Genomic DNA, 11,152 nt, shown 5'->3' on the forward strand with positions numbered 1-11,152 from the left:
CCACTTCATTCTTTCTGGACCTTATTAGTAACTGCCCTCAGTTCTTCCCTAGTAGCATACTGGACACTTTCTGACCTGGGGAGCTCATCTTCTGATGTCATATATTTTTGCCTTTTCATACTGTCCATGGGGTTCTCCAGACACAAATACTGGACTCAGTTGCCATTTCCTTCTGCAGTGGACCATGTTTTGTCAGAACTCTTCACTATGACCCGTCTGTCTTGGGTGTCCCTGCATGGCATGGCTCATAACTTCACTGAGTTATGCAAGCCCATTTTTGATGACTAGGCTGTGATCTATGAAGGGGCTTGCTGCGTCCAGCACAGCAGGTGAGAAAGACCTGAAACCCAGGTGAGCACATAATGAAAAGACAGAGACATATAATTTGGCAAGAGGGAGTCAGAGGGCCCTCCTGCTCTCCATGGCAGGAAGACCAGACGGCTCCTTTCAGCTCACACTTTTATTGATAGAAATCACGTGAAATCATTAGGAAATAGCTATACTGGGGAGTTTGATCAGCACACCATAAAGCGGGAGTAAAGTTAAGGCTCTGCTGTTAATCAGGAAAATCTTGCTTTGTTTCTATGGGAACAGACGTAGGGGCAGGCAGTGAAGTGGAGAGAGCACGTCCTAACCCAAGTACGTCCTTTTATGCTTACTAGGACAGTCAGGAGGGTGCAGTTTGCTGCACCCTTGAGTCATGGGGTAGGTTCTGGTCTCTGCTCCATCAGGCTGCAACAGGGGCTTTTACCTTTCATTTATCTGTAATACTTTTGATATATTCATCAAATCTGAATGAGAGCCTGTCCAAGTAGCGTATTCTTGGTGAAGGCTTTAACCTTTCACCACTTTAAATATAGCATGTTGCTCCCTTCTGGCCTGTAAAGTTTCTGCTGAAAGTCATCAGATAGCCTAATGGGAGTTCCTTTATATGTAACATGTTGCTTTTTCCTTGCTGCTTTTAATATTCTCTCTTTATCCTTAATTTTTGCCATTTTAATTACAATGTGTCATGGAGTGGTCCTCTTTGGATTGATTGTATTAGGGATCCTTTGTGCTTCCTGGACTTGGATGTCTGTTTCCTTTCTAAGATTAGGGAAGTTTTCAGCTATTATATCTTCAAATATGTCCTCTACACTTTTTTCTCTTCTGGGGTTAGTACTGGCTCATTTGTGGGAGAACTAGATTCTGAGGTGTTGTGGGGCAGGGATCTAGTGGATCCTGGATTTAATGTTGGCTTGTTTTGGTGTAGGGTCAGTTTCTGACATGGTTGGCTGTGGGTTCTTTTTTTTCTTTCTGTGTTTATGATTAGTTATTATAATTTTTAATTAATTTATTTATTTTAATTGGATGTTAATTACTTTACAATATTGTAGTGGTTTTTGCCGTACATTAACATGAATCAGCCATGGGTGTACATGAGTCCCCCATCCTGAACCCCCCTCCCACCTCCCTCCCCATCCCATCCCTCTGGGTTGTCCCAGTGCACTGGCTTTGAATGCCCTGTTTCATGCATCAAACTTGGACTGGTGATCTATTTCACATATGGTGATACACATGGTTCAATGCTATTCTCACAAATCATCCCACCCTCGCCTTCTCCCATAGAGTCCAAAAGTTTGTTCTTCATATCTGTGTCTCTTTTGCTGTCTTGCATATAGGGTCTTCATTACCATATTTCCAAATTCTATATATGTGCATTAATATACTGTATTGGTGTTTTTCTTTCTGACTTACTTCACTCTGTATAGTAGGCTCCAGTTTCATCCACCACATTAGAACTGATTCAAATGCATTCTTTTTAATAGCTGAATAATAATCCATTGTGTATATGTACCACAGCTTTCTCATCCATTTATCTGCTGATGGACATCTAGGCCACTTCCATGTCTTAGCTATTGTAAACAGTAGTGTGATGAACATTGGGGTACATGTATTTCTTTCATTTCTGGTTTCCTCAGTGTGTATGCCCAGCAATGGGATTGCTGTGTTATATGGCAGTTCTATTTCCAGTTTTTTAAGGAATCTCCACACTGTTCTCCACAGTAGCTGTACTAGTTTGTATTCCTACCAACAGTGTAAGAGGGTTCCCTTTTCTCTGCACCTTCTCCAGCATTTACTGTTTGTAGACTTTTTGATAGCTGCCATTCTGACCAGTGTGATATAGTACCTCATTGTGGTTTTGATTTACATTTCTCTGATAATGAATGACGTTGAGCATCTTTTAATGTGTTTGTTAGCCACCTGTATGTCTTCTTTGGAGAAATGTCTGTTTAGTTCTTTGGCCCATTTTTTGATTGGGTCATTTATTTTTCTGGTATTGAGCTGCATGAGCTGCTTGTTTATTTTTGAGATTAATTCTTTGTCAGTTGCTTAGTTTACTATTATTTTCTCCCATTCTGAAGACTGTCTTTTGACCTTGCTTATAGTTTCCATCGTTATGCAAAAGCTTTTAAGTTTAATTAGGTCCCATTTGTTTATTTTTGCTTCTATTTCCATTACTCTGGCAGGTGGGTTATAAAGGATCCTCCTGTGATTTATGTCAGAGAATGTTTTGCCTATGTTTTCTTCTAGGAGTTTTATAGTTTCTGGTCTTACATTTAGATCTTTAACCCATTTTGAGTTTATTTTTGTATATGGTGTTAGAAAGTGTTCTAGTTTCATTCTTTTGCAGATGGTTGACCAGTTTTCCCAGCATCACTTTTTAAGATATTGTCTTTTCTTTATTGTATATTTTTGCCTCCTTTGTCAAAGATAAGGTGTCCATAAGCGTGTGGATTTATCTCTGGGCTTTCTATTTTGTTCGAATGATCTATATTTCTGTTTTTGTGGCAGTATCATACTGTCTTGATGACTGTAGCTTTGTAGTACAGTCTAAAGTCAGGCAGGTTGATTTCTCCAGTTCCATTCTTCTTTCTCAATATTGCTTTCATTTTTTGAGGTTTTTTTGTTTCCATACAAATTGTGAAATTATTTGTTCTAGTTCTGTGAAGAATACCATTTGTAGCTTGATAGGGATTGCATTGAATATATAGATTGCTTTGGGTAGTATACTCATTTTCACTATATTGATTCTTCTGATCCATGAACATGGTATATTTCTCCATCTATTTGTGTCATTTTTTATTTCTTTCATCAGTGTTTTATAGTTTTCTATATATAGGTGTTTTGTTTCTTTAGGTAGATATATTCCTAAATATTTTTTTTTCATTGCATTGGTGAATGGAATTGTTTCCTTAATTTCTCTTTCTGTTTTCTCATTGTTCATGTATAGGAATGCAAGGGATTTCTGTGTATTAATTTTATATCCTGCAACTTTACTATATTCATTGATTAGCTCTAGTAATTTTCTGATGGTGTCTTTAGGGTTTTCTATGTAGAGGATCATGTCATCTGCAAACAGTGAGAGTTTTACTTCTTTTCCAATCTGGATTCCTTTTATTTCTTTTTCTGCTCTGATTGCTGTGGCCATAACTTCCAAAACTATGTTGAACAGTAGTGGTGAAAGTAGGCACCTTTGTCTTGTTCCTGACTTTAAGGGAAATGCCTTCAAATTTTTTACCACTGAGGATAATGTTTGCTGTGGGTTTTATCATATATGGCTTTTATTATGTTGAGGTATGTTCCTTCTATTCCTGTTTTCTGGAGGGTTTTTATCATAAATGGATGTTGAATTTTGTCAAAGGCTTTCCCTGCATCTATTGAGATAATCATATGGTTTTTATCTTTCAATTTGCTAATGTGAGGTATCACATTGATTGATTTGCAAATATTGAAGAATCCTTGAATCCCTGGGATAAAGCCCACTTGGTCATGATGTATGATCTTTTAGGTATGTTGTTCGATTCTGTTTGCTAGAATTTTGTTGAGGATTTTTGCATCTATGTTCATCAGTGATATTGGCCTGTAGCTTTCTTTTTTTGTGGCATCTTTGGTTTTGGTATTAGGGTGATGGTGGCCTCATAGAATGAATTTGGAAGTTTACCTTCCTCTGCAATTTTCTGGAAGAGTTTGATTAGGATAGGTGTCGGCTCTTCTCTAAATTTTTGGTAGAATTCAACTGTGAAGCCATCTGGTCCTGGGCTTTTGTTTGTTGGAAGATTTCTTATTACAGTTTTTATTTCTGTGCTTGTGATGGGTCTGTTAGGATTTTCTATTTCTTCCTGGCTGTGAGTCCTAAAGTATCCCAGAACTGGTGCAGACCCAGGAGTCTGGGCTAGATACCAGGGCAGCTGGCTGTCAAGTCCAAAGTATCTCAGAGCTGACATTGGTCTGTTTGTAAGTGTTGCCAAGGTTAGGGGTATCCTGAGGATGGTGTCAAACTTCTAGTGTGTGGGGCTATGGCTCAGGGGATTCTGGGCCCAGTACTGGCTCACTTGTAGGTGGAACCAGGTCTGAGGATCTCTGGCTAGAGAGCCCAGGTGTTCCAATCCTCTGGCAAGTGGTACCAGATCCCAGGGTAGCTGACTGCAAGGCCCAGGGGATCCCAGGGCTGTGTTAACAAGCTGGTGAGTGGACTGGGTCCTGTCACAGCCAGATGTGTGATTGCAATGATCCTGAGGCTGGTGTCTGTCCACTTGGTAGCCATATCTTGATCCCAGATTCTCTGTCTGCAAAGCTCTAAGTTTCCACAGTTGGTGTGTTAGCCTGCTGGTGGGTGGGACTGGGACCCAAAGGGTCCTGAGTCTGGTGCTTAACTGCTGATGGATGAGATTGGTCATGTGGTTAAGGCAAGCCCACTAGTGAACTGAACTGAGTCACAGAGTCTCTGGCTGCAGGACCCTAGGGGTTCCTGGGCTAGTGCCAGCACACTCATATATAAGGCCATGAGCTGGGCTGCCTGGTGGACATGGCCATGTCTCCTGGTAGCCATAGAGTCAAGAGGTCTTAAGGGAGCCTGTCAATTGGTGGGTGGGTCTGTGTCCCTGCCTGGCTAAGTGTTTGGCCTGCAGTGTTCTAGCACTCGTGTAGACAGGCTGTGAGTAGGGCTGGGTCCTGATGCTAATAAGCTAGAGAGAGGATTCCAAAATGGTACTAGTCAGCATGACCTCCTAAAAGTGTCTTCCACCAGTGCTTATGTCCCCAAGGTGAGATCCAGTTGCCTCCTGCCTCTCCAGTGACTCTCCGACACCAGCAGGTTGATATGACCCAGATTCTGATCAAATTACTGCATCTACCCTGAGTCCCAGAGTGTGTGATATTTCTGGTGTATCCTTTAAGAGTGAAGTCTCTATTTCCCACAATCCTCTGTGACATATGAAAGTAAATAATGACAGCCTTCAAAGCCAAATGTTCTGGAGGCTCACCTTCCTGGGGCAGGACCTGCAGGCTGAGGAGCCTAATATGGGGTTTAAACCTATTACTCCTTGAGGAAAGTCTTCACAGTTTTAATTATCCTCCAATTTATGGGTCATTCACCCCAGGGGTTATGGTCTTGACTATATCATGAGTTATCCTCTCCTACTTGTCTCCTTAGGGTTCCTTCTTTATATCTTTATTTGTAGAGTATCTTTCCTGCTAGATTCTGGTCTTTCTCATCAACAGTTTCTCTCTTAAAAATTATTTCTTCAGTTGGTCATGAGGGGAGATGAGCTTAGGGATCTCCCTACTCTGCCATCTTGTCCTGAACACCCCACTCAGTTGTTTACAATTATTTATTCTTTTATTTGCCTTGGGTTCATATATTGTGAATATCACCAAGGAAGCTTTATCATTTTATTAATAATATGCATTACTTCTTTTCTCAATTTGTTTTTTTGTCCATGTAAAACCAGATCATGTCTGTTCTTTTATACAATAAGATATTTAGACAAAAAAATCTGGACCAAATATCCAGGAAATACCTAGGAAAATATCTATTAAAATCTCTTTTTGTTGACATGTGCTGTGCTGTACTTAGTCACTCAGTCACTACTCTTTGCGACCCCATGGACTGTAGCCAGCCAGGCTCCTCTCCATGGAATTTTCCCTGCAAGAACACTGGAGTGGGTTGCCATTTCCTTCTCCTTGATTTCAGTACCATTATACTAAAGTAGGATTACCTGCCCCTGATTTTAGCACCATTATACTAAAGCCCCAATCCTGGAGCCAGTTAAGCTCTCATTCTTCTTAAGAGATTTGGGGACCAAGTTACTGCTTCTCCTTTGTGGCTTTTCTATCACTCCCAATATAATTGACAATGATGGCATCCAACTGCGATTCTTCCTTCTCATGTGGGGCACTAGAGAGCCCTTCCTTTCTATATATATTTAAAGTACTGCAGAGTGGCTATCATAACAAAACTCTAAGAAAAGAGAGAAAGATGTAGACTAAAGATTAACTCATGCTTCATTCCCTTCCTTTTTATAACACATATAAATTGTCTCTTAACAATTAAATGATTAAAGTCCTGTTAGACATAATTTACCAAGTCAACACGCTCTCTGATAAAAGGCTCAGTGTAATATAGTTAAGCCAATACCTTCTCTGTTGAAGGAAATTGACCAAAGATCCTATGAAGAATAAAATAATTCTTTCCATTCTTATTGGCACAGATACATCCCAATACAGCTCTGCAGTCCAATTCTGTAAACTAGAAAGTTTCCTGTTGCTGTGTTGGGGATATGAAGGGTTGCCTGCTTCAATATCCCAAAGCTTATGTTGTTAAACATTCATGAGTTACAAACAAAACAGCTGCCTGAAGATGTGGAATATAGAAGTCAATAAATAAATTTCAGTCAATCCAATATTTTTTGTCCATGTTCTCAGGTGACCAGGAACATCAGCTGAGCCATGGAGATATGGTTGAATCAATCATCTTCAGATGACTTTGTCCTCTTAGGCATCTTTTCCCACAGTCCCACTGACCTTGTTCTTTTCTCAGCAGTCATGATGGTCTTCATAGTAGCCCTCTGTGGGAATGTCCTCCTCATCTGCCTCATCTTCATGGATTCTCGACTTCATACACCCATGTACTTCTTCCTCAGTCAGCTCTCCCTCATGGACCTGATGTTGGTGTGCACCAATGTGCCTAAGATGGCGGTCAACTTCCTATCTGGCAGGAAGTCCATCTCCTTTGTGGGTTGTGGCATACAAATGGGTCTTTTTGTCTCTCTCGTGGGATCTGAAGGGCTCTTGCTGGGACTTATGGCTTATGACCGCTATGTGGCCATTAGCCATCCACTTCACTATCTTATCCTCATGAGTCAGAGGGTCTGTCTCCGGATTGTTGGGAGCTCCTGGGCCTTTGGGATAATAGATGGTTTGATCCAGATGGTGATAGTAATGACATTTCCTTTCTGTGGCTTGAGGGAGGTGGACCACTTCTTTTGTGAGATGTTATCCTTAATGAAGCTGGCCTGTGCAGACACATCTATTTTTGAGAACTTTGCTTTTGTTTGCTGCATCATCATGCTGTTTCTTCCCTTCTCCATTATCGTGGCCTCCTACACTCACATCCTGAAAACTGTGCTCCACATGTACTCTACTCAAGCTGGTAAAAAGGCTCTGGCCACATGTTCCTCCCACCTGACAGCTGTATTCCTCTTCTATGGGGCAGCCATGTTCATCTACCTGAGACCTAGGAGCTACCGGGCCCCAAGCCATGACAAGGTAGTATCTGTCTTCTACACAGTCCTTACTCCTATGCTCAACCCCCTCATTTATAGCTTGAGAAACCAGGAGGTGATGGCAGCCCTGAAGAAAGGGCTGGACCATTGCAGAATTGGCAACCAAACCTGAACTTCAAGCCAGATATTGTCACTCTGATGTTGGATAAATAAACTCTATGTGAGGCTCAGTTATTTTATTAATAAGAGAATCATGAAACCTGAAGCCTTGAAGAGGTCTTTTTAAATCCCAAGGAACTATTATCTGACTCTGATTGGAAAAGAAAAGAAAAAAAGCCTTTCCCCTTCCATTGTTTTTTGACTGATCATTTTGTTTAAAATGGAATGCAGGATTTTGTAAACTCAAGAGCAGTGTGGAAATAAGACACTGGGATTTTGGTCTCTTAAATTGAAATTGTTCATACTATCAGAGAATGCCCTGACCCTAACTTCCTCACTGGTAATCTCCGCCATAGAGTCAGAGCCTGCTGCTACTGCTGCTGCTAAGCTGTTTCAGTGGTGTCTGACTCTGTGCAACCCCATAGATGACAGCCCACCAGGCTCCCCCATCCCTGGGATTCTCCAGGCAAGAACACTGGAGTGGGTTGCCATTGCCTTCTCCAATGCATGAAAGTGAAAAGTGAAAGTGAAGTCACTCAGTCGTGTCTGACTCTTCTCGACCCCCTGGACTGCAGCCTACCAGGCTCCTCTACCCATGGGATTTTCAAAGCAAGAGTATTGGAGTGGGTTGCCATTGCCTTCTCCAGAGTCAGAGCCTACTATATGACAAATACAATGCTTTGTTCCTTATATGTTTATAAAGGTATCACTTATCTTTTATTTGTATGTCTAACACAGATATACCCTCACACTACTGTCTTAGGTGAAATACTTCTGGATGACAAAAAAAGTAGTAAAATTCTCTAGAGAATGAGAATGCTTCACCCTAGTACTAGAATCATTATAATGACTTTCTGAAAGAATAAAAATGCAGTCTTATAGATACATGATGAAAGAAGTAAGTACTTGCTTATTGGTATATTCACATAAAAATATGCATAAATGTTATATATATATGCAAGCTTCCAATGAAATCAGTCATATTTTTTAAATTTGTTTTTAATTGAAGGATGAATGCTTTACAATATTGGTGTGATTTCTGCCACACATCAACATGAACTAGCCATAGGTGTATATATGCCCCCTCCCTCTTGAAGCTCCCTCCCACCCCACTACCCCTTTTCCTGCCCCTCTAGGTTGTTAGAGCCCCAGTTTGAGTTAACTGAGTCCTATAGCAAATTTCCATTGAATCAGCCATATTTTATCATTTCAGTTTCTATCAATAAAATAGGAAAATTAGCTGTATTATTTCTCTTGGGGGGATTAAGATTGAAACATAAATGGGAGAATTTGATCTGTTATTTCAAATTTATTTTCACACACTTTTATTTGAACCATTGGGATTATTTATATTCATAATAACTAAGCTCTGGACCAGTTCTTGTACACATTTGCAATAAAACCATCTTTTCTTGGGGAAAAAAATACTCTTAGTTTGCATCCAGACAGAAAAGAGAGGATAGAACTGGGTTCTAGAAGTTGGACCAAGCCACAGGAAGGCATTTGCTCTGTTTTCTGTTTTCAGGCTTGCAGAGAATGGAGAGTAATGACACTAATAGTAATTATGATTCTTAGAACCTACCAGGGAGAGCTGACTTGATGACTCAGTTTAATGCCACCATAAACATTTCATGGTGAACACCATTCACCTTTTGCAGGCAAGAAAACTGGAGCTCAGATTAGTTAAGTCCCTTGCCCTCATGCCCCAGTTTTCCTCTCCACATCACCCAGGGAGAGTTTGTTTGTTGGAGCAGCTGAGATGAAAAGAGAACTTTGCAAGAGGCTTCCTTCTATTGGAGTTTAATTTGCAAACTGAGGGGAATGATGTAGCATGTGTGGGGTCTCTGGAAATTTGTGAAAACAGAAGTAACTTTCCTTAGTCACATCAGAGGGGAGAATGATGGATGGCAGTGAGGAGTGGCAGAGAATAAAGTCTCTGAGCCCGGAGGTGGACCTGGCCCAGTGAGGCATTTCTTCCACTTCCTCACTGGCTCCCAGTAATGGGCACCCCCTCCTAGTCCAGCCCACTCCCACAGTGCTCCCCTTATGGATGAGGATGAAAGTCCTCCTTGTGCTATTATTTTTGTTTCTGGAAAGCTTTTTCTTAACCCCTAAATATTCTGCCAGGGTTTTAGGATGAAGCTCTCTCAGGTTTTTCTGGGTTCCTTTTTTCAGATCTATTTTCTTCCCATTTTAACCAATTAGTACATTTCTTCAAAATGTTTCTACAACTCTGTGGATGGGCACCCCAAACACCTCCATCAACTCTTATTTTCAAATGATAAGAGGAGATATTCTAGGGGAATTCTGACTGTGCAAGACTTTCTTTCTCTTGGAAATTTCTATATTCTACATTTCCTAGGCCCCTCCCTCCATTTCAGGCCCATTTTCTTCAAGGTGATGAAGATATACTGGTTTCCCTGCAAACCCAACTGATTGATCACAGCAGCCCTCCCTGGATTGTGGAGTCAGTTCACCAAGGACACCGAGCTCCAGATTGGAACAATGCCTCCTGACCCTCCGGTACTTCTTGGTGTTATTGACTAGAAAGTTTCTATAAAACATTCTCCCTTTTTTAATATGTTCATTTACCATCTCTGTCATCGGGTATTTTAAAATGTTCTTTATTCATTATCTTAAAAACTGTTAAGTAAAGTGTAAATTGATACAACCACTATGGAAAACTGTATGGAGGTTCCTTAAAAAATAAAAATGAAATTACCATATAACCCAGCAATTCCACTACTGGGCATATGCCCTGAAAAAACCATAATTCAAAAAGACACATTTACCCCCCATCAATGTTCACTGCAGCATTATTTACAATAGCTAGGACATGGAAGCAACCTAGATGTTCATCAACAGATGGATGGATAAAGAAGTTGTGATACATAAGCACAATAGAATGTTAGCGAGAAAAAGGAGTAAAACTGAGGCAGTTGTAGGGAGATGGATAAACATAGAGTGTCTCATATAGGTTAAAATAAGTCAGAAAGAGAAAACAAATATCGTATATTAATGCATATATACGGAATTTAGAAAAACAGTACTGATGACCCTATCGCAGGACAGGAATTGAGACACAGACATAGCAAACAGATTTGTGGACACAGTTGGGGAAGGAGAGGGTGAGATGAATTGAAAGAGTAGCATTGACATATGCATGCTGCTGCTAAGTGGCTTCAGTCATGTTCGACTCTGTGAGACCCCATAGATGGCAGCCCACCAGGCTCCCCCGTCCCTGGGATTCTCCAGGCAAGAACACTGGAGTGGGTTGCCATTTCCTTCTCCAGTGGACATCTATATACTACCACGTATAAAATAGCTAGCTAGTGGGAAGCTGCTGTATAGCACAGGGAACTCAGCTCGGTGCTCTGTGATGACCTAAAGGGGTAAGATGGGTGGGTGGGAGGGAGCTTCAAGAGGAAAAGGATATATGTATACTA

General features: G+C 40.8%; 1 protein-coding gene across 1 annotated transcript; it reads left to right on the forward strand.

Moving 5' to 3' along the window:
• The first annotated feature begins 6,771 nt into the window (after nucleotides 1–6,771).
• On the forward strand, nucleotides 6,772–7,719 carry LOC138441212 (olfactory receptor 2V2-like). Its single transcript, XM_069591864.1, has one exon. The coding sequence runs from the start codon at nucleotides 6,772–6,774 to the stop codon at nucleotides 7,717–7,719; it is 948 nt and encodes a 315-aa protein (XP_069447965.1).
• Nucleotides 7,720–11,152: the final 3,433 nt, after the last annotated feature.

This window comes from Ovis canadensis, chromosome 5 (assembly GCF_042477335.2).
Source record: "Ovis canadensis isolate MfBH-ARS-UI-01 breed Bighorn chromosome 5, ARS-UI_OviCan_v2, whole genome shotgun sequence".
Taxonomy (NCBI): Eukaryota; Metazoa; Chordata; class Mammalia; order Artiodactyla; family Bovidae; genus Ovis; species Ovis canadensis.